The following is a 24,811-nucleotide window of genomic DNA, read 5'->3' as shown; positions in this document are numbered from 1 at the left end:
AAGTTCTCACTGTACGGAGTCAATACAGGATAACCATATAACAGCAGTTTGGCATAAGTATTATAAGTTTATATGTCTTTTCAAACAATTCATGCTTAATAGTTAGCCTACTATTAAATAATGTTAATATGTAATATTCCTGGAACTGCCACCACTAATGTTGCAATGCAATCAAGCAAAACAGTTCAGTAATATTTGCAGGAAGCACACTTGACAATAAATATATATTTTTTAATTAGTTGTTTGCAGAGTACACAAGACTAAAAAAAATTCACGCATGCATGATGATTATAAACCCAAAATCCACTAAGTAAATGACTGAAAATCATAATTTTGAATTGGAACTGCTTCCACGCAGTGTCCAACCAGTAATAGATGTTAATCATGCAAAATAACATCTGTAAGATTCGCAAAGAAGATAACGACCCATCACCCTGTAAAACGTAACTATCCTGAGGCTAAAATGATGGACTGTCAAATCCACCTACAGAAATAACAGATGTACCCATCCCACCAACTGTCACCATTATAGATAAACTATAATTTGCCCCATTGTGGACTTAAAAACAACATATAATCATTTTTTTTTAATTATTTACACGAGGGATATATAATATGATCGACTGTAATACAACTAGAGCACAGACATTGGTTAAGGAGCACATCAGAAAGCTTAAGCAATCAGAAGAACAGGCCTTTGGTTCGGAGCTTACTAACTATAGAATTATGCATACCCAAAAATCAGCAGAATCTTGATCCCTATGAACGAGATCTTCGAATGGAATACTGCAATTCGCCACAAAATCGTCTGGCGGGATGGCGGCATCGTGGAAAACAGTCAGCCCCAGGTTGACGGCGCTTTGTACTTCGTGAACGAAGCATTCGTTCCACACTGGATCGAAAGTTTTTGGTTTCGTTGAAGAACGATCTAAATGATTTTCATCAACATCTATTGACACATATGGATCTATTGGCTGGTCATCTGGCTTTCCAAACGTCATATTATGCCGCTTTGAAAATTCCGTAGGTCTCAACCCGCAAGCCTCGCATATTTTCACCTTTACGGTTCCAGTGAACATTGGCGTCGTCTGACCCACAACTCACGCAAAACTCTTCAGCTGATCAAGCACCCCACTCACGTACCAAAATAATATGTCAACCGCATAGGAAAACTCTTAAAAATTCTTCCAAAAACAAGGCTTTCTTGACAGCCATGAAGGTCGATTTTGATAAAAATTCACTGCACTCTAATTAGCAATCCCACAATGCCTTTCGATACGTCACAATCTAACATGGCGACACTCGCCAGAGTGTTGGTGCGTAAATTTCCTATGAGTTTTGTTTCGAAAGCCGCTTTTGTGGAGTGGTCGAAGCCTATTGCCAGGTAATATATTTGAAAAGTATTATATCTATAACAATGAAATAGATTAAGAGCCAAAGCTATCAGGTAAACTCCATTATTTTGACCAGACTAGAACCAGCTGAGATGTCAGCAGATACGCTATCTCTGAATATGCCGAAGAACTAAAAAGTCATGAATCGATTTTAATTTTCGCAAACAGTCTTTCAAGTTATGTTCATCAATAGTGGAAATTTGGCAATATTTTACATTCCTATTTAACAGTAATAGTTTCCTTAAAGGTATTAAATCCGTTTATTCTTTCATTTGCGTGTGTTGACCTGCCAGTGAATTCACAATTCAGTATTTTAAGGTAATGTTGCGATGTTTACAATGTATCTAATTTGATGTTCACTTGTTACTTTAGTTACCAGTTGTTGTCAACGGCTGAATTGAGATGCAGTACTCCTCGAACTGAAACCTCAACCTCATCTGATGCTTTGAGTATAAGTGATAGCTGCATAAAGCGACTGAAAGAAATAGCAAGTGATGGGACTTGCCTCCGTATTACTGTGGAAGGAGGAGGATGTTCAGGTTTCCAGTACAAGTTTGATTTGGATAAGACTATGAAGGAAGATGATATGTAAGGGTTTCTCTTTATCATGTGTATTTTAAGTGACGGCGTACTGCAGATGCAGTAGTGGTTGTTGAGGCTTGTCATTGAACTGGTTATTGCATATGACATTTTCCATTCAACTCCATCCATTTGCCTGCCAATTAATGTACACAAGTTGTTAGCAGTGCATGCCAGTTATATATATATATATGCTATTAATGTGACAGGCCTACCACAGACCTCATCATCAATAAGATATTGCAGTATTTACCAAACACAGCCTTTTCTGATATGCTTGGCTTTGTGTTAGCTATTCTTTGACATGCCTATGTGTTTTTACTGGAATGTCATGACTGGAATCTTGAGACTGTAAGTGTGTCACAACAAAGTTTATAAACAGCAAAGGCTTGTGTGATGTGGCTCTACTGGTACTTGAGTATACATTTGGAGGAAAATATATTTTATAAGCTACTGCCCTTCATATTCTAGTTGCTGTATAAATATGGACGAATTTTACAGAAAAATATCCAGCAATAAGAATGGAGATGGAATGTTCAGAATTTTTTTTAATAATGACCCCCCCCCCACTCAACACAAAACCCCACGGCACAACCGCTACGATGGGTTTTGGCCTACCAACAACTGTTGCTTAGCCTGAAAGCCTGCAGATTACAAAGTGATGTGGTCAGCAGGATAAATCCTCTCACCTGTTACTCTTGGCTTTCTAGACGAGGGCTGCTATTTCACTGTGGGATAGGTCCTCAGTTGTTCTCACATAACTTAGGGCGAGTGAACTTCAAACTAGGCCTTAGGTCAAGATTAAAAATTCCTTACCTGGCCAGGAACCAAACCTTAGCCTCAGTTAAGAGGCAGGCTCACTGTCCCTAGACTGTGGGATTGGTTTTTCAATCAATCAGTCACTACTGATCTACATTTAGGGCGGTCGCCCAAGTGGCAGATTCCCTATCTGTTGTTTTGTTCTGATTACAGTTACCTAATCAGTTTTTACTCGGGGGGACTCCTGTGAATCAGTGGTAGAGTGTCACCCTCTGGATCCCAAGATTACAGTTTCAAACTTGACGGATGCAGTTGGATTTCTGAAGGGCAAATATAAAAGTCCATTCAACACTCCATGTCATTTGATGACAGCTTTTAAAATATCTCTAGTGAGGTGTATACCTGACAAAATAAGAACTCTGCCATCTGGTAGAGTGAAATGATACATCGAAATTGACATCAAATCAAGCTTGGACACGGTAGGGACGATACAGTACCTAGTGCCTGGCAGAAAAATATTACAATTCCAATTTCAAAAGGAAACGTAAATGATGGCTCAAATTATAGGCCAATCCACCTCTTCTGCCATACCGTACTATGAAAATTTGTTAATATGTTCTCGATGCAAGATTGTGAAACATAATACTGTCTCATCTAAGCAGTGTGGTTTTGTTAAAAACAGTGGAACAACAGACGCCATCCATGCACCTTATCTATTAATGGAAAGAGACCACAAGGAAAGGAAATCAATTCACTTGGCTTTCTTGACTTGGAAAAGGCTTTTGACAGGGTACCACATGATCTTATTTGGCTGGCACTTAAACTACACAATGTACCTGAAGCCTACCAGTATGTCCACTGGGTGAAATTTCTGTACCAAAAGTTTACAAGTTTAGTAAGTTGTTCAGCAGGAATGTCCGGTACCTTCCAAATCAGTGTTGGTGTCTGTCAAGGATCAGCCTTGTCACCATTGCTCTTCATTCTCTGCATGAATGGCATCCAGATGAGGCATCCATGGATGTTGTTATACGCTGTTAATGTCGTGCTAGGTTACGAGACACGTAAGGACCTCAAATAACAAGTACAAGAGTGGAAGATGCATCTCAAAAATTTGGGATGAAATTAAATCTGAAGAAGATGGAGTACCTGGAATGCGGTAACCAAACTGTTGGCACGATCACTTTGTGGGGTTCAACTTAATATAAAGTGACCCAATTATAATATCTAATACTAGGACTGCAGTATGACTCTCGGTGTCAAGACAAGGGTAAGTGCCACATGAATGAATGGCACCCAGTTACTAGACTCCTTTGTGATAAGAAAATTCCATTGTATCTAAAATGTTAAGTCTACCACCCAATGATCGATGGAGCTGAATGCTGGCCTACAACATTGAAGCATGAACAGGCACTATATGCAATGCAAATGAAGATGCTGTGGTGGTCTAATGGCTTGACCAGACTAGACTTCCCCTATGGGTGGGGGCGAAAGAATAACACCCACGGTATCCCCTGCCTGTCGTAAGAGACGACTAAAAGGAGTCCCAGAGGCTCTTAACATTGGAGCGTGGGTTGGTGACAATGGGGCCCTCAGCTGAGTTCTGGCATTCCTTTCACTTACTTGCACCAGGCTCCTCACTTTCATCCTATCTGACCTCACTTGCTTTACATACATACATACATTATCATTAAAGACTGTTGTGCCTTTCAGCATTCAGTCTGCAAGCCTCTGTGAATTTACTAAACGTCGCCACAATCCTCTATTTGCAACTAGTGCTGTGGCCTCCTTTAGTTCTATACCTCTACCTTTAAATCATTAGAAACTGAGTCTAACCATCGTCGCCTTGGTCTCCATCTATTTCTCTTACCCTCCATAAGAGTCCATTATTCTCTTAGGTAACCTATCCTCCTCCATTCGCCTCACATGACCCCACCAACGAAGCGGTTTATGCCTATAGTTTCATCCATTGAGTTCATTTCTAAATTAACCTTTATCTCCTCATTCTGATTACCCTCCTGCCATTGTTCCCATCTGTTTGTACCAGCAATCATTCTTGCTACTTTCACATCTGTTACTTCTAGCTTATAAGATATCCTGAGTCTACCCAGCTTTCACTACTGTAAAGCAATGTTGGTCTGAAAACAGTCTGATGTCCACGAACCTGCTACGCAGGCGTAGCAGGGGGAGAGGTGATACTCCCATGTGGTGCGTCCCAGGTGGCGGATAGGGGCGTCCTAACCGGCTTGCCGGCGGACTTGAGGGAAATAAAATACCTCTCGCGGACCAAACACACTACCCCCTGCGGGTGGGGGATGCACATGTAGAATACACCCGCGGTATCCTCTGCCTGTCGTAAGAGGCGACTAAAAGGGGCGACCAAGGGCTGACTGAATTAGAACCATGAAACTAATTTTGAATCGTACCATCATGCGGGGAACACCATAGGTTGCCTGTACTTGCGAGTAGTATCACTAAATTCGGTACGAAATAGGTTTGTGATTAGTAGCAGTAAAAGCCTGGCCTGGTGGATTCCAGTACCCGTGCGTCGTACCCATGTGTGCAACACCGCGGGTCTGGGCGTAGCCTGTGAGTTGTACCACTATATGAGCAGCACCGTGGGTCTGCGTTGCCTGTGATTAGTACCCACTATGTGAGGAACACCACGGGAATACCGGCGCCCGTGTTTAGTACACCTAGGTGGGGAACCTTCTCGGTTTGCGTTGACTCTGAGTTGGGCCATTGTGTGAGACACACCATAGGTCTGCGTTACTTGTACGTATTGCAATACTTGTGAGTAGTACCATCGTTTGTGGAACACCGTGAGTCTTCGCTACTTCTGATTAATACCCCAACATGACACATACCATGGTTCTATTTTACTCGCGACATGTACCATTCTGTGGGGCCTTCGACGTGGATTTTGCACCCCCTTTAGACACCAAGCATCATTGTGCTTTATAAGTGGTTCCTTGGTCGGTAATAATGTTATTTTCGATCTGTATTGAGTCCGATCCACTGGTTTTTGTTTGTTTGTTTTGTGTTTTGTTGAGTTCTTGTCCATCCATTCATTCTTCATGGCATATTTTATTTTTATTTTGGTCAGTGGATGCCTTTGCAATTTTTGTTCTTTCATTTCGTACCATTAGGGTCCGATGACCTTCGATGTTAGGCCCCTTAAAACAACAATCATCATCATCATCAACAGTCTGATGTAAAGATAATTTCGTCTGGGAGCTGACCTCCTTACAGAATACTGCTGATCACAACTGCGAGCTCACTGCATTAGCTTTACTGCACCTTGATTCATTCTCACTTACTATATTACCATCCTGGGGAAAACACACAACCTAAGTACTTAAAATTATCTACCTGTTCCAGCTTTGTATCACCAACTTCACATTCAGTTCTGTTGAATTTCTTATCTACTGACATCAATTTAGTCTTCGAAAGGCCAATTTTCATACCATACTCATTGCACCTATTTTCAAGTTGCAAGATATTAGACTGCAGGCTTTCGGCACAATCTGCCATTAAGACTAAGTCGTCAGCATAGGCCAGACTGCTTACTACATGTCCACCTAACTGAATCCTTCCCTGCCATTTTATACCTTTCAGCATATGATCCATGTAAACTACGAACAGCAAAGGTGAAAGATTACAGCCTTGTCCAACCCCTGTAAGTACCCTTAACCAAGAACTCATTCTACCATCAATTCTCACTGAAGCCCAATTGTCAACATAAATGCCTTTGATTGATTTTAATGATCTACCTTTAATTCCATAGTCTCCCAGTATGGCGAACATCTTTTCCCTTGGTACCCTGTCATATGCTTTCTCTATATCTACGAAACATAAACACAATTGCCTATTCTTCTCGTAGCATTTTTCAGTTACCTGGTGCATACCGAAAATCTGATACTGACAGCCCCTCTGTGGTCTGAAACCATACTGGTTTTCATCCAACTTCCTCTCAACAACTGATCGTACACTCCCTTCCAAAATGCCAGTGAATACTTTGCCTGGTACACTAATCAATGAGATACCTCAATAGTTGTTGCAATCCTTCATGTTCCCTTGCTTATAGATAGGTGTAATTACTGCTTTTGTCCAATCTAAAGGTACCTTACCAACACTCCATGCTAATATTATTCTATGAAGCCATTTCGTCCCTGTCTTCCCACTATACTTCACAATGTCAGCTCTAATTTCATCCATTCCTGAAGTGTAATTTCACCATCATATATTTTTCCTCCTCCCCCATGAGCTTGGCTGTTTGCAACACCACCAGGAATATTTCCTTTTACGTTGAGAAGATGTTCAAAATATTCCCTCCACCTCTCCAGTGATTCCCTGGGAACTATTATAAGTTCACCTGAATTACTCAGAACACTGTTCATTTCATTTCTCCCTCCCTTCCTAAAATTCTTTATTACTGTCCAGAAAGTTTTCCGTGCTGTTTGACCTAGCCTTTCCAGGTTATTACCAAAATCTTCCCACGACTTCTTTTTGGATTCAATAACTATTTGTTTCGCTCTGTTTCATCTACGTACAAATCCCTGTCTGCCTCGCTCCTTGTTGGAACCATTTCTGATAAGCCTTCTTTCTAGATTTGCAAGCTGCTCTCACTTCATCGTTCACCGAGATGTTCGCTTTTTCCCATCTTTACACACAGTTGTTCCTAGGCATTCCCTTGTTTCTACTACAGCATTCCTGTATGCCACCCATTCTCTTTCTATATCCTGAACCTTCTTACTGTCTACTGTTCAAAACTTCTCACTAATCATATCCATGTACTTCTGTCTAATTTCCTCGTCCTGGAGATTTTCTACCCTTATTTGTTTGCAGACAGATTTCACTTTCTCTATAATAGGCCTAGAGATACTTAGTTCACTACAGATCAGATAGTGGTCTGTATCATCGAAAAATCCCCAGAAAACTCGTACATTCCTAACATACTTCTTGAATTCGAAGTCGGTTAAGATATAGTCTATTATGGATCTGGTATCCCCTAACCTCCCATGTGTAGCGGTGAACAGCCTTATGCTTGAAGAATGTATTCATAGCTGCTAAACCCACACTAGCACAGAAGTCCAGCAAACGCTTCCCATTCCCATTAGCTTCCATATCTTCCTCACATTTACCAATCACCCTTTCGTATCCTTCAGTTCTATTTCCAACTCTCACATTGTAATCGCCTATTAGCACTATTCTATCCTTGATGTTGTCCCTGCCCACGATGTCACTCAATGCTTCATAAAACTTGTCAACTTCATCCTCAACTGCACTCTCACATGGTGAATACACTGAGACGATTCTCGTCCTAATTCCTCCAACTGCCAAATCTACCCACATCATTCGCTCATTTACGTGCCTAACAGAAACTATGTTGCGTGCTATGTTATTCCTGATAAACAGCCCTACCCTGTGCTCTGCCGTTCCCTTTCTAACACTCGTCAAGGACACTTTATAATCTCCTATCTCTTCCTCGTTATCTCCCCTTACCCGAATATCACTTACTCCTAGCACATCCATATGCATCCTCTTTGCTGACTCAGCCAGTTCTACTTTCTTTCTTTCTTCCATAGGTGCCATTAATATTCATAGCTCCCCATCGAATTCCATTTTGTTCGCCAAGTTGTTTCCAAGAAGTCCCTCGCCTGTCAAATGGGAGTGGGACATAGTTACTCCCATAGACTTGCTTAAAATGTTCTGAGCTCGGTAAATTCATGAAGCAGAATGCTACTCTACTTACAGATAGTCCAAGTGAGGATCTCTCCTCTAACGGGTTATAGACCACCGGTGGAATGTATAGTCCTAGCCGCCTGAGCACAAGGAGGGCTAGGACTCAGAATATGTCCGAGATGCCCACTCCCATTCCATAGCATCTGGTATCCCGACTCTCAGGACCACTTACTAGGCCACTCAGCCATTGCCCATGATTCACGAACTAGGACTTGATTACAGTAACCCAAAATGCTGATGAAGTGTATGGAATTAAAATACATTGATCATGATTGACAAAGTAAAAACATGTTGAGGTAAAAAATCCTCTCTTCTAAAAACTCGTTTGATTGACATAAAACTTGCTGATTCTTTTTAAAAAGTGAAGCACTGTGTTGTGGAGCGTAGTGAGACTCTCAGTAAAGGGAATAATAAGTGTGCATCATTTGTTAAAATGCTGTCATCTCAAATGGTACAACCTTGTCGGTCACATTGACACTAAGAGAGGGAGAGTGTGTGTGTGTGTGTGTGGGGGGGGGGGGGTGGCTTACAGCTTGTCAGAGCTGATCTGGTTGGTTTGTATCAATATAATATTGAGCTTCTACTACTGTGGATAGCCTTTAGATTAGGCTGAAACATGTATAGATATCGTCCCATCTAATATAGATGGTTGTTTGTATTGAAAAGGAGGATCGTATAAATACTTTTTATTTGTAAAGTGATAACTGTCAATACGGAATGAGATTTATAACATGCAATGACCTTATTTAGTCATCTTTTGTTCTTTAACGACCCGAACGGTATTAGGCTTGCGAATCCTAGGGAGTCTTTCATTTTCACGCCCTTCATGGCCTTTGTCATTCTTTGGCCGATGCCTTCATTTTTCAGAGTATTGGATTCCTTCCATTCTTTTCTCTGATTCATGTTATATATAGTAGAGGATGGTTGCGTAGTTGTATTTCCTCTTTAAACAATAATCACCACCACCACTCGACTAGACCATATCAGGAACGATGCTGTGGGTAAGAAATGCAGGGTTGCTCCAATCACGGAGTAAATGTGTGAATCACGCTTGTGATAGTATGGGCATGTACTCTGTAGCATTTAAAATTGTCACAAAGACTGCCCTTCAACTGGAACATGGAGGGTCGCCAACATTGAGGGCGACCTTAAACAAGCTGGTTGGACCGGGTGAGAGGTGACATACGGCTCATGAAACTCGGCCCCTGGGACGATATGCATTGAAGTGCAAGAAGGCAGACCCCGAATGCAAAGATTATTATTAACTTATTACTGCAGGAAAATTTGAATGTTGTAACTCATTGTCACCAGTTACAGAAATTTTAGATCAGTTTCTTCATAGACCTACTGTCTCTGTATTTCTCTTGTCTATTCCTTGATTTTCTAGCAGAGTAACAAGTAAAGCTTCTGTACCTGGTGGACAAAAGTTATGTTACAGATCCAGAATAGAATAGCTTGGATGATGTCATAAGACACTTGACAAACTTGCCAATCTTGGTACAGAAGCAAAGGGGGCTAGGGGCATAAGCTCCCAGGTTAGGGGATACACCCATGGTATCCCCTGCCTGTCGTAAGAGATGACTAAAAGGGGCCCCAAGGGCTCTTAACTTGGGAGTGTGGGTTGGTGACCACAGGGTCCTCAGCTGATTCTTGCTATTGCTTCTACTTACTTGTGCCAGGCTCCTCACTTTCATCTATCCTATCTGACCTCCCATGGTCAACTCTTATTCTTTTCCGACCTCGGCGGTATTAGGTGTCGAGGCCTAGGGAGTCTTTCATTTTCACGCCCTTTTTGGCGCTTGTCTTTCGTTGGCCGACACCTTCATTTTTCGAAGTGCCAAATCCCTTCAATTTTTCTGTTATATAGAGGATGGTTGCCTAGTTTACTTCCTCTTAAAACAATAATCACCACCACCACCACCACCACCACCACCACTGGTCTGGACAAACTTATTTTTATCAAATATGGCAGCTCTTTGGCTGGACACAATGCGAGCTTTATCGAAGACTTGAGGAAATTTGGCCGGCCAATAGCAGTGCAGACCACGAACCTACTACGCTAGCGTAGCAGGGGGAGAGGTGATACTCCCACACGGCGCATCCCAGGTGGCAGATAGGGGGGTCCTAACCGGCTTGCCCGCGGACTTGAGCAAAATAAAATAGCTCTCGCGGACCAAACACACAACCCTCTGTAGGTGGGGCAGGCAGACGAAGAATACACCTGTGTTATCTGTTACAGGTGAACTAATGCGAGTGGAATGTATTTTTTTTTTTTTGAAGACCTTGTTTGAAAAATACGATATGATGTTTTATTTTTATTGACCTATCCTGTACTGTATAATGTTGTAACATAGGCATTTGTAAATAGTAGAATTCTGTCTATAGTTCCTGGAAAGATCCGGAAAGTTACATAACTTTTGTACAGGGTGTGTTACTTTGTTGGTATGTGTTCTAGAAAGTGTGTTCTGTCTATTCTGGAAAAATACGACTTTCGCGATCATGCGTATTCTAGAATGTTAGTCAAAGTTCGCGATCGAAAGTAAGGTTGTGATTGGTGAGTCTAGGTGGCGATAGGGAACTCGTGCACGCTGATTTGCTGCCTCCAAGGCCAGTAATTCCTATATATAGTGAGCGAGGCAGTGTTCGAATGAATTCTGTATCCTGAATTCTGTCGGTCTCGGTTTATCTGTCTGCGAGCAGCCTATCTGGTTGACGTCCCCCGGTTTTCGGGATGGCACACTCCTTGGGTAAGCATTCTTGAATTCCTTTCCTGCTAAAATTTCCGTAATGTTCCGATTTGCTTTTCATACAGGAGTCTGCCCTAACCTCGCCTAGATTCACCAAATTAGTTACTTATGACGCCTTAGTTTTTCAGCTGGAGTTACCTGTTCGTTTCCAAGGCATTCCCATTTCTTGTTTCACTAAAATATGTATATTGTAGTTTAACATTATTTCCCTTGGGGGTTGCCTCTGGTAGTTCTGTATCACTTGAGGTACGCTAGATTTTGGATAACCTGTAAATTGCATTGTACTACTGCATTGGTAACTGGATGTACAGTTGATTTGAAATTTGAATTTACACTGCTACGAATAACCTATGTATATCACTGAACTTATAGCTCATAACTTGGAATGTATTTTTAAAATTATCTTATAAATAATATTTTTAAAAACTAAGGATCACGGTGATTCATTTCAGAATCCGCTATCTAAGCCATGTCCATGCCTTTGGTAGGTTCCCAGCCCTTTCATCTTCCCGGTTTGTTGTTCACTAGTTGGCCCTACTGATATTTCGTACATGTTTTGTTGGAGATCCGAGTAATGCCAGCTACTGTTTTTCCGAGTGTGTAGTGTTTCCTTATATTGTGTAGTTTGCTCTTACCTTCCCCTTTTAAATCTGTTTGTACCTTGTTTGGTGTTACCACTGTAGTAGAGGTAACATTATCCCTTGCCTTTCGTAAGAGGCAACTAAAAGGGGCGACCAAGGGATGATCGAATTAGAACCACGAGACTACTTGTAATTAGTACCATCTTGCAGGGAACACCATGGGTCGCCTTTACTTGCGAGTAGTACCACTATGTTAGGTACACGATAGGTTTGTGATTAGTAGCAACAGAGAGCGGTTCACTGTGGGTTTACAGTACCCGTGATTAGTACCACTTCTTGCAGAACTCCACAGGCTTACGATGCCTGTAATTAGTACCATTATGTGAGAAACACCACGGGTCTGGGCATTGCCTGTGATTAGTACCACTTTATGAGTAACACAGTGGGACAGCTTTGCCTATGATTAGTACCCACTATGTGAGGAACACCACGGGATAGTAAGAGTCCCTGTGATTAGTCCACCTATGTGAAGAACACCATAGGTTTGTGTTGCCTGCAAGTGGTGCTGCAATGTGAGAAACACCATAAGTCTGCATTACATGCACGTATTACATTACCTGTGAGTAGTACGATAATGTGTGGAATACCACGAGTCTACGCTACTTTTGATTAGTAGCGCAACATGACAAATACCATTGTTCTACTTTACTGGTGATTAAGTACCATTATGAGGGGCCGATGACCTGGATTTTGGACCCCTTTATAGACAACAAGCATCATCAATTCAGGATTGTGCTTTAGAAGCAGTCCCTTAGTCAGTAATACTTTACGATACTTTCTGGTAATGTGGGGCATTGCGGGTCAGATGCACTGATTGTTTTAGATTCATATTCACCCATTCATTCTCTGTCATCACATTTTGAACTCTGGTCAGTGGATGATTTTGGACTTTTAAATTGTCATTACATTTCGTTTTATTTCGTACAATTAGGGACCGATGACCTAGATGTTAGGCCCCTTTAAACAACAAGCGTCATCATCAGTAGTACAGAAAATGGTTACATTTTGCTGATTTACATAATCTAAGTTGTAGCCTCCGTGGCTCAGCGCGTCAGCCTCTCACTGCTGGGTTCCATGGTTCAAATCCCAGTCACTCCTTGCGAGATTTGTGCTGGACGAAGTGGAAGCGGGACAGGTTTCTCTCCAGGTACTCCTGTTTTCCCTGTCATCTTTCATTCCAGCAACACTATTATTTCATTTCATCTGTCAGTCATTAATCATTACCTCAGAGGAGTGCGACAGGCTTCGGCAGCCAGCACAATTCCTATCGTTGCCGCAAGATAAGGGCTTCATTCATTCCATCCCTGACCCGGTCACTGAGTGGAAAACAGGTTATAGGTTTTCATTTTCTCATCATCTCAGTTAATCTTTTATATAAATAAGAATACTTCTTGGGGTGGGATGATTGGTCCCTGGCAAGCATAAAGGAAGGATCTCTCCTTTCTGCTCTTAAGGTATTGCTACACATCATTTTCTAATGCATTTTCTATTTCCTAACTGTGCACACCAGATACAGAAGCGACATTTAATAACATGTAGCCCCATTGCCTCAAAATACACTGGTGGACAAAAAGAAAAAAAGGAGTCACTTTGTAAAAACAAAAGCTTCATTGTTAAATACCAATTATTAGAGGGAATTGTTCCATTAATTACATTGCTACATTCAGGTGGTTTCTAATGTGTATTCTGCAGTTTTGAAGAATATGATGTTTAGAGATCATACAAAAGGGGTAAATAAACTTAAGAAACTGCTTTCGACCCCTATGTGCTTGGCACTCAATTTTATTGCATTGACTAGCATAAAAACGTAAGTTTTACTATACTGGGGCAGAAGCTGTTGATGGATTATCAGTGTGTGACACAACATATCTCACAAAGGAAAATTTTCCTTCAGTTTCTCTTTCACATTTGACAAGTTAAGATGCCTCTTAGCTCAGAAGGTGGTGGCTGATGGACACAGCATTCATTATTTGGCTAATGCCATCGGTGCATCATATGGAGGCATCCAGCATGCTCTATTTGTGAACTCTGTGCCTACCACAGACATCCTCGATCAAGCCGTCGGAGGTCTACATGTGCTAGGGACGATAGGTTTCTGGTCCTCCAAGTCTTGAAAGAACACCAAACTACCGCCATCGAAGTCAGAAATTGACTTGAGGTAGTAAATAAATTTTTCCTGCGACTGCAAGGAGTTTAGACTAAGTCTCCGGGAAGCGAATTTGACCTCAAGAAGACATGCAACTGGTCCACAGCTTACCCCTCCAGCACAGAGCAGCTCAATTCCAGTTTGCGCATCAACATCAGAATTGGATGTGGAGCAATGGGCAGTGTTACTGTTCAGACAAGTCATGATTTTTCCTCCAGTCACCTGATGATAGAGAGAGTGTGGAGAAGGCGTGGGGAGCAATATTCACCTTGGACGCCATTTAGGGATTTGGGAGTGGTTCCATCATGATATTAGTCTGTATCAGTTTTCTTTTCATTGATGGAGGTGCCTCTCCAGCTCTTGTCGGCGGGTATATAGCCGTCAAAATCTCCCTCCATCAACCATATCACATGGTCCAGTAAGATTTGAGGTCTCATCCCTTCTATGTATTGCTGTGAATCCATCATCTTGCTTCATTACGTTCATTCACATAGTCTGAACTTTCCCGCTGAAATAAAGCATCAGGTAGCGAACTTCGGAAAGTAGGCGTTCATAATATTTCAACTGTCTCTTCATAAGGTAGAGAGGGTAAGGTCTCTCATAACCTGATGACATACTTTTCCTGGAAATGGGCTGAAATTAGCCTGCTGACTCCAATCACCTCACTATGGCTATTGGAAAATTTACTCCAAGATTTTATTACGAATGATGTTGAAATACTTTACACAATTATTTGTTCGTTCAGAATACGTTATAGCCGCGATACAAAGAAATGAAATGATGTGAAATGGATGATTAAAGCCCTATATATATATATATACACATATTAATTTAAAAATAATCTACCAGTGATTAAATATATACATATTATCAATTAATTACACAGTTCAATAATTTATCACATGTTGTGATGTTCCAAACATCACATTCGCCCCTCTGAGCCTGAAACAAGTAGCACTTCCGTTGAGGGCTCACACCTATACTTTGCCAATTACGTTTCACTTGTTTTTAAAACAACTCTACATTCACTCATTTTACAACATAACAATATTTTACAAAATTCATCTTGATGATTCCACCTACAACTTAATTATAACAAATAATATATAACACTTCAAAATTTCCTTTAAAAAAAAATCACAATATTACAACTTAGCGAGTTTCTGATGTCTCACTTTCACAAATGTTCATCATCTCTTGCTGATTTCATGAATCCAGTGTATGCAACACTTGACCATTCAGTTTAGATCTGTACAAAATTCACACAAACAAAATGCATCGTATAACTCTTTCGTTCTTGCTGTATGACTATCACTTCACACACGCTAACGCATTCACGTGGTTTTAGCCTAGGGTAAAATTATTGCAAGTCTTTATGATGACTTCATGTAGTGCACGGGGAATTTACAAATCTTACTCTGCAATATGAATGATCCTCGTTATATTAAATCAATTACTAGATTACCCATACATGGCATTACATAAAGAGAACAGACGTAACCTTGGTAATGAACTCGTGGCAATCGTACACACACACACATCGTGTAGAAAGCAAAAAAAAAAAAAAAAAAAAACTTGGGAAACTCCACCTTCCAGAGAGCGGTCACTTCTCGCTACGACAGGTACCTATTATATAATAGATAAGCGTGGCCTGGCCCACTGACCTATATTCCAGCTCTACGGAAAATCCACCAGACTCGTAATATATTTACGTAGACTCCTAATGTTGTACAAACCCAGTAAAATGCAATCGCCGTCAGATAATTTATAAGCACAAGGTCCTAGTTTCTTATGTATACGATAAGATCCTTGATATAAAACTCCAGCCATATCATCAATAAAAACTGTGGCGAAATCACCTGTATCATCACCTAATGCAATATTTAATGCTCTAATTAAAGCTGAATGCACACCGTTACATCGTAGAGGTTTTAGCAGAACGTGCAATTCCCTATGCTACTGTAGTTGGTGAAAATTTAATCCTGGTGCATGATGATGCACACCCCCATGCCGTTCACTATGATGGTATATCTCGCAACGTCAGGACACGAAACCTCGACAGGCTAGCTCACAGTTCAGACCTGAATCCCGTAGAACACCTGTGGGATGTGCTTAGTCAAAAGGTCCGGTGTCGCAACTTTGACACCCTCAACGAAGTGCGGGCGATACTACTGGAAGAGTGGGTGCTCATCCCCCAGGAAACAATCCAGGACCTTCTAGCTAGCATGCCGCGAAAGATGGAGATCATAATCATCAACAGGGGTAGTAATACCCAATATTAAGGCATGATAAGTCTCGAGTGTCATCAAGAAAACTTTCAGTAGTATGTTAATAAGTTTGCTCAATGTAATTCCATGTTAATTTAAGGTTATGCCATTTTCACAAATTACTTCATTTAGAACTTCTTGGATAAACTTCAGAAAAAAAAAATAAAAGAAACTACTTCGATAATCAGTATGAAGTATGCAGAGCACTGGTTAACTTCATTTTATAATAATATGCTGTAGGAATGAAGAAAAAGAAGGCTTAAGATAAATATAAACAGTTTTTGCTCTTAAATTAAAGTGATCCACCTTTTTTGTCTGCCAGTGTACATGTTTTCTTTTGTAGGGTTAGATTGCTTTGTCTGAAGCAAGGATGTTTGATAGGTAGAGTCTACCCATTGATGAAGTATTCTCCTTCCTCTTCTTTTATTACCATGGCTGATTGTTTTCATTGTCATTTTTTTTCCTTTTACACTTGTATTTTTTGCCGAAGTAAAGGCTACACTTTTGAGACTTTCTCCTGGATCCCCCCGTGGGTGGGGACAGTAGAATAATATCCACGGTAACCACTGCCTGCATAAGAGGTGACTAACAGAGGGGCCACGGGCTCTCAACTTGGGAGCGTGGGTTGGTGACTACATCCCTTATCTTAGTCTGGCACTGCTTACACTTATTTACATCAGGCTGTCAGGCTCCTCGCTTTTATCTTTCCTATTTGACCTCCATTGTTCAACTCTTGATTCTTTTCCGACCCCAATGGTATTAGGTTTTCGAGGCCTAGGGAGTCTCTTATTTTCACAGCTTTTGTGGCCCTTATCTTTCTTTTGCTGATACCTTCAGTCTTCAAAGTGTCGGATGTCTTCCATCTGATTAGTATTAATAGAGGATGGTTGCCCAGTTATACTTCCTCTTAAACAGTAACCACCACCACCACTCTCCTGAATGGTGTTAGGCGCATGTTTCCATGATGTTGCCCAATCCTGGTTGTCTTATGAGCCTCCTTAGGCAGCATCACAAAATGTGTGCGAGTAGATTATAAGTAGCATCGTCACACATCCATGGAACATTGATTTTTGTAGGAGTTTATCTGAAGTACAGTTGAAACTCTTTCTGAAATGTTGGCTGTGTCTGTAAAAGAGGTAGTCTGATTTTTGAAGGACAGGAAAAAGTCCATTCCACACTCAATTTTGTACAATTTGTTCATGTATAAGATAACTGTTGACACATATGGTGTTAAACCGACAAAATTCAGAAAAGAACTCGGCCATAGATGCCCAAGAAAAATTTGGTTTACCCTGCCATCTAGTAGGCCTGGAGTAAAACGGAATGTTGAAATTAACGAGCAAGCCGCCAGATGGCATCAAATGAAAATGCTTGCACGTGGTAGCTGAGGCATTATTATTATTAGTATTATTATTAGTATTCATTGATACGGCCATCTGTGGACCACATTTACACAATCTACCAGCCTTTCTGTCACGCAGACTAATGCCCTCCTCTTTTCGATTCCGCCAAAGATCTTTAACCCGTCAAAGCCCAAACACAGTGCAGGAAATAAGTCTATGTATTTCCTTTCAGATTATGTTAGTTACACTACAAAAAAACATGAAAAACTAAAAATCTGCAGGAAACGTGCTCCACAAAGAAAATATACGGGTGTCAACTGTAGGTGACATTGGTCAGTATAGTTACAGTTCGCGGTTTGCTGGTAGCCTGGTTTCAAGTGTGAGGACAACTGCTGCCCCTAACGCATATTTGGACTGTCCCGGATTCTGAGCCGATTTAGACCCTTAGAAAGGCCCAGTCTATGAGGTAACCAAATCGCGTAGCAATTGACCACAGTTATGTCTAGCACATGGTTCTTGTGCGGAGCGTATAACTTGGACATTTTCACGATGAGCTTCTTCAACAAGCAGCAACTCAAAACACTGAACTGAAGACAGATGCGGTCCGTCATATTCAGAAGGTTCCTCATGCGCATCACCTCACCCAATTGGAAAATAAGATTCTTCTCTGTAGCTGCCCACAATGTATTGTATCTTTTCGTTGAAGATGTTGGTTTATTTGTCCTAGAAAGACCAGATGCCTGCTGCATTTCATTATAAGGTATCGGCGTAACATCATGTGCTGATAACACATGTACACTGTCAACCTCGAAATTCTACCAGGAAGGGGATTAACATTGAGAGAATTTCTTGCTTCATCGCCACCTCTCTCATCTGTAAACTGTCCATCATTTTGAGGAAACATAATAATATAATCTGGGGTGCATTATTACTGTAATTTTCCAACATTTGTAGTAGCTCATCCAGTGTCAGACTGAAGAGAGAGATAAAACATGAAGTGAATATCACATACTATTCATAATGAAACTGGACAAAAAGCCCTACTTGATGTGACCAATGTCACCTACAGGTGACACCATGTATTTTCATGGCAATAACATATGCTTAAATTATAATAGCATGCTTAAGAATGTGTCAGGTTCATTATTGAACCTTTAAGAATGCAAAGAATGCAAAATAAAATTGCCTTCTATCACATGCTTTCCATGCTACAATAACTTGCGGTTGCTTCACCACTTCAATCCAGTCTGTTTGCTCTTTTATCTGAGCGAGAGCTGACTGATCATTGCAGGCTGCGAGTTCAAAAAGGGTCCATTTCAAATTATAAGACCTTTCTTTAAATACTTCCAACAGGCAGAAAAGTTCAAGCAGCCTGATGAGGAGGAAATGTTACTGATATTAAGTGTCACCTGTAGGTAACATTGGGCTTTGACGGGTTAAGTCTTTGGCTTCTCCTTTATCTTTCTTCCACAGAGATACTCCGTGGCTTGGTCAGTAGCTTTTTGGGTGCATCTCTCACTCCCTCAACCTTTTTTCTACCTCTGTCACCAGTGGCTGCTAATATTCTTAATGGAGCACTAAGTCTGCTGCATTAACTACAGCGCCATTGAAACCTAAGTGCTTCTATCGTTACGTGTATGACACATTTTCGGTCTGGCCACATGGAAGGGAAACATTAAATGAATTTTTGGAGCACCTAAATTCACTCACTCACTACCGATCTGCATTTAGGGCAGTCGCCCAGGTGGCAGGATTCCCTATATGTTGTTTTCCTAGCCTTTTCTTAAATGATCGCAAAGAAATTGGAAAATTATTGAACATTTCCCTTGGTAAGTTATTCCAATCCCTAACTCCCCTTCCTATAAACAAATATTTGCCCCAATTTGTCCTCTTGAATTCCAACTTTATCTTTATATTGTGATATTTCCTACTTTTAAAGACACCACTCAAACTTATTCGTCTACTGATGTCCTCCGACACCATCTCTCCACTGACAGCTCGGAACATACCACTTAATCGAGCAGCTCGTCTCCTATCTCCCAGTTCTTCCCAGCTCAAACTTTGCAACATTTTTGTAACGCTACTCTTTTGTCGGAAATCACCCAGAACAAATCGAGCTGCTTTTCTTTGGGTTTTTTCCAGTTCTTGAATGAAGTAACAGTAAGATCAAGTAAGATCAACAGTAAGATCAAATTCACGACGGAAGTAGAAAATGAAGGTAAATTACCTTTTCTTGATGTGCTAATATACAAGAAGAATGATGGTACACTAGGCTATGCAATGTACATGAAACCTACATATTCTGAAAGATACCTTCATAAGTCCACATCACCACAGCTGCCAAAAAGTAGCTCTCCTTCGAACGTTATTTACTAACGTTATTTACTAGGGTGAATAATGTTGCAGACGCTGATAACCGCTCAAGTGCATTAAGAGAACTGACAACATCCATGAAGAAAAACGGCTATACATCAGGAGACATAGCACGAGCTGTGAAGATCAAGGAGCCTAACAGGGATAGTACCAATCAGGACTACAGTAAAAAGAAGAAAGTATTCCTTCCTTACGTGGCAGGTGTAACTGACAGAATAGGGCGCATTCATATGAAGTACAATTTAATTCCAGTTTTCACCACAGACCGGAAGCTCAAATCCATGTTTTGACCATTCAAAGAAAAACCACATCTTGAAACACCAGCCGTGTATGAAGTTCCATGTGGTTGTGGTTGCTCATATATTGGCATGACAAAAAGGCTTGTCAGCACCAAGGTGAAAGAACACATCAGGTCAGTAAAGAATGTCACTACCGAGCTCGATAGCTGCAGTCGCTTAAGTGCGGCCAGTATCCAGTATTCGGGAGATAGTGGGTTCAAACCCCACTGTCGGCAGCCCTGAAGATGGTTTTCCGTGGTTTCCCATTTTCACACCAGGCAAATGCTGGGGCTGTACCTTAATTAAGGCCACGGCCGCTTCCTTCCCACTCCTAGCCCCTCCCTGTCCCATCGTCGCCATAAGACCTATCTGTGTTGGTGCGACTTAAAGCAACTATCAAAAAAAGAAAAGAATGTCACTCTTTCGTCCTCCACGGAGAATGCCGTAAGCCAGTCTGCCATAGCAGAACATTTCTACAGTACGGACCATGAAATACTCTTTGACCAAGCGAAGGTCATCGCGCCTGTAAAAGACCTATGCTCGACTGGTAAGGGAAGCCGTAGAGATAGAGCTGCGCCCAAATAACATCGACAAAGAAGACGGCTTCAAGTTATCAAATACATGGAGACCGGTAATGCAGAAATGCATGCATAACACCACCATGAAACAGCGGGCGCACTCACGAAACCGTCGACAGAGGGCGGTGAATCACAGCACGACGATCCTTGAGTCCAATTAGTGGGGTAGGCCATGGATAGTATGGTCATGACTTCCACATTTCTTTGAATTTCTTTGCTCACTGTCAGAAGCAGAACTTAACATGCCCTGATGAAAAGGCCAATGCAATTTGGCTGAAAGCTCGGCTTCATTAAATAAATATAGTGGCTTTAATCCAGTATTCATTTGTCTATTTACGTTTATACATCAACATTTTTATACAACTAACTCCTGTAGACCTTATATTAAAATATATATTTAGATAAAATACAAAATTTATTGTCTCATATTTCTACAAGTTCACAAACTTGTGGGTCAAATGTCACAATTAAAAACAACCTGAAGAAAAAGAAATAAGTTTTGTGTGCGTTCAAAGTTTTTCATCTTGGGGTACTGCGTTCGATCTTGTTTCTTGTGTACTTGGTATCGATTAAATTATTCCTTTTATTTTTTTAACACCTTGGTCCGGTTTCTTCAACGAATGTTAAGTGTCAGACTTAGCACATAATTTAACAAAATGGTTGTCTCATCAAGAATTGTTAACTCTAACAAATTGTTAATACTTGTATTAAATTAACCTGGCAGCAGCCCTGTGTTAAACCTCTTAACAGCTGCTAAAATTTCAAAAAGGAGGCATGTAGAAGACGTAAGTTTGAAACTTTACTGCTGTATGAAGACTATTTATAAACTGAAGAAGGCAAAGGACGACCCAGACTAAGATATAACGACTTTTTAGAGTTGTCAGAAGAAAGATTTCTAATTACCAAAGCCATAATGAACAAGATACCAGACGATATTGAAAATAGGTTAGAGTTTCCAACAGATTGAAACTTATCAGTCTCTCCAGTGCAGGAGTTGCTTATAGATTTTACAAGGAGGGGTCAGACCCTGCGTCCAATCAATTTCAACAAGCTTAATGTACCTGTTGGGGGACACTCAACAGTGACTCGTGTATAAGGGTTTAAGTCAATACGCCTTCGTTTTCCAAAAAAAAATGACATATATCGTAAGGCAGGATCCGCTTTGGACCACATGGAGGTGATAGAACACTAAAATATGAACACATTTTACTTAAACTTGTCAGGTCCGCAACCTAATAATTTCCGAAAAATGTATGAATCCCCTTATTCTAATGCAACGCGTATAAAGTTGAAGCGTTGCAACCCAGACAAGTAGAACAGTGGCCAAGTGGTCATCGTACTTGGCCGCGAACCGCGACGACATGAGTTTGAGTCATGCCATAGCCATACCTGTTTATACAAATTAATTATTTCAGGGAATGTGAAGGTAAAAATGCAAATAAAAATAATCAAATTGCAGTGGAACTTTATTTTCTACCTCAATTTAATATATAGGCCTATATACAGAGAAAGACTCCAGCAGTACCTGTGAGAACATTTAGGCCTATATTAATTTCAGGTAGAAAATAAAGTGTACTGCAATTTGTGTAATATTTTTGTTCTAATTTTTAAATAACATTCCCTCAAATATTAATTTATTTTGTACAACAATTATAGCTGGGACGAAAGTCAAACTCGCGTCTATGAGGTTCGCAGATAAGTATGGTGACCACTATGCCACCACTCCGTTTGACTGTGATGTAACTCTCAAGTATATATGCCTTGCATTGGAATCGGGGATTCATCAATTTTTCAGAAGTTATTAGGTTGCGGACCTGACATGTTTAAGTAAAATTTGTTCACCTTTTAGTGTTCTGTCATCTCCACTTTGCCCGAAGCGGATTCTGTGTAATGTCATCTGACTTTTTCTTTTTCGAAAACAAAAGCGCATTGACTTAAATCCTTATACACAAGTTACTGTCGAGTGTCTCCCCATAGGTACATTGAAGCTCGGTGAAAGTGGTTGACCGCAGGGTCTGTCCTCTACCTGTTAAATATTATGCTTGAGACACTTTTCATGTAATTGTAGGCAACTATGTTCACAACTGCAAGAAAAGAGTGTGTAGAATCCTGCAAAGAATTCCTGCTGCCATTGCAGCATTAACAAGGCATTACATTATTTTCCCTACAATAAAAGAATGCCCAAAAATAATTCAAAACATATAAATTATCACATTTTTCCGGTGATGTAGGAGCCTTAGATTGCACTCCTATAAGAATAGGCTATGTCGAATGTTTTGATATAACAGTCCGTTATATCATTTTTTAAGCACACGCGTAATTTTAAATTAAAACTATAACAACATCTGTCTCGAATTCATTATCATAACGCTTTTGTTGCCTCTTACTTGACACATCTATGTCTTAGCGGTCTCTGCTAACCATAACGTATAATCATGTCAACCCCGTGTCTGTGTGACAAAATACTATTTCAACACACCACTAGGAGCGCTTTATGTAAAGAAACAAAAGACGCTCCCTGCCTAACGCATTCAGAAATCTCATGGAAATGAGTTAATTTGTCTTGAACAATTGTTTCATAACAAATGTTGGAAATGTGTTCGTGAAACAGGGTACTTTTAAACGAAGTGTTAAATTAATAACAGTTATTAGTTAACATTTGCCTGGTGTGAAAATGGGAAACCATGGAAAACCATCTTCAGGGCTGCCGACAGTGAGGTTCGAACCTACTATCTCCCGAATACTGGATACTGGCCGCACTTAAGGATATATTGACTAGCAGGTAAGACAGTAAAATTTAAGCCAGTGAGATGAAATTCCTAAGAAGTATGATAGAAAAGACAGAGTGAGAAATGAAGATGTTAGGAAGTTGTCCCATCGTCGCCATGAGACCTATCTGTGTCGGTGCGACGTAAAGCAACTAGCAAAAAAAAAAAAAAAAAAAAAAAAAAAGAGTCAATATATCTACTAAATACTAAAACATTGTCTCATCTTCCTTGGTTAAAACGGAGAGCTGGAAATTCTTTTCTTTAAAGTGATTATAAAACACATTCACCATGTTAAGAGGAGTTCATTTTTATAGCTAGAAGCTTACTTCGGAACGACCTCTACACAACTTATAATGCCTCACAGTGCTGTCTCTCCCTCGCCCGCTTCTCCTTACATCGCGCCAGCAGTTCGAAATAACTTCACTCCGATTGGACACTGACGACCCCCACCCGCACATATTTACCGCCCTGTAACTCGTAAATTTATGCACGATAGGATGTAATATTCGAGGGTTTTACATATTTCAGTGTGCTTTTTCTAATGGTGTATAAATCGTTTTAAAGTTTTCTTAACATTGATTGATGATCCCTTGTCAGCTCCATAGTCATTGCGCATTTACGCTCATGGCCACTCCATTCGTATTATTATTTTCTTTATTATTATTAATTATGTAGAATCTTGGCAATATGATGATTGCATTGTTAAGAATTTAAAATGTTTGTTGTTGAATTTAGACTCAACAGTTATGGATTGATTGAATAAAAATCAAACACACAATTATTGTAATATTTAAGTAATGCATTATTTTGTCTTTACAGAATTAAACTAAGCAAGTAATATGATTCTTCTTCTTTATTGTTAAAGAGTGGTTTTTGCTTATTTGTTGAGTACTGTACGGTTAATTGAATACTTTTTTTTTTCAGAGTTTTCAACAAAGAAGGTGTAAAAGTTTTGATTGATGAGACTTCACTGGATTACATACGAGGCTCAACTGTGGAATATCATGAGGAACTGATAAGATCTGCTTTCCGCATTGTAAATAATCCTCAAGCAGAGCAAGGATGCTCCTGTGGTGCTTCATTTTCTATTAAATTAGAGTGATGTTTCCAAAGATTTGTGTGTCTTACAAAGGTTGTAATTTATTGTTATACTTGTAATAGTTATTTATGGTAGTAAAGCTTTAATTCATCATGTT

The 24,811-nt window shown here is 40.3% G+C and overlaps 2 protein-coding genes across 4 annotated transcripts in view; one reads left to right on the top strand and one right to left on the bottom strand.

Annotated features, from left to right (window-relative positions):
• Pkc98E (Protein kinase C) overlaps positions 1–1,258 on the bottom strand; it is a 247,283-nt gene extending 246,025 nt beyond the window's left edge. For 2 of the 3 annotated variants that reach the window (XM_067156247.2, XM_067156255.2), the window contains exon 1: positions 735–1,258. In XM_067156247.2, the coding sequence (XP_067012348.1) occupies positions 735–1,079 (345 nt within the window). In that variant the 5' untranslated portion in view covers positions 1,080–1,258. The remainder of the gene's footprint in view (positions 1–734) is intronic. The other variant, XM_067156239.2, reaches the window with a different exon arrangement.
• Positions 1,248–24,811, top strand: LOC136884214 (iron-sulfur cluster assembly 2 homolog, mitochondrial). The gene is made up of 3 exons (XM_067156272.2): positions 1,248–1,384; positions 1,767–1,982; positions 24,540–24,811. Exons 1-3 carry the CDS (start codon positions 1,266–1,268, stop codon positions 24,715–24,717), a joined length of 513 nt encoding a protein of 170 aa, XP_067012373.1. The 5' UTR covers positions 1,248–1,265; the 3' UTR covers positions 24,718–24,811.

This window comes from Anabrus simplex, chromosome 1, assembly GCF_040414725.1.
Source record: "Anabrus simplex isolate iqAnaSimp1 chromosome 1, ASM4041472v1, whole genome shotgun sequence".
Taxonomy (NCBI): Eukaryota; Metazoa; Arthropoda; class Insecta; order Orthoptera; family Tettigoniidae; genus Anabrus; species Anabrus simplex.
The sequence above is the reverse complement of the archived record's forward strand: the minus strand, read 5'-3'. Positions and strand labels throughout refer to the sequence as shown.

Coding starts and splice junctions, on each gene's coding strand:
- LOC136884214 (XM_067156272.2), top strand. CDS start 1,266: ATGCCTTTCGATACGTCACAATCTAACATGGCGACACTCGCCAGAGTG. Junction 1,385..1,766: donor TGGTCGAAGCCTATTGCCAG/GTAATATATTTG, acceptor TTGTTACTTTAG/TTACCAGTTGTTGTCAACGG. Junction 1,983..24,539: donor ACTATGAAGGAAGATGATAT/GTAAGGGTTTCT, acceptor TTTTTTTTTCAG/AGTTTTCAACAAAGAAGGTG.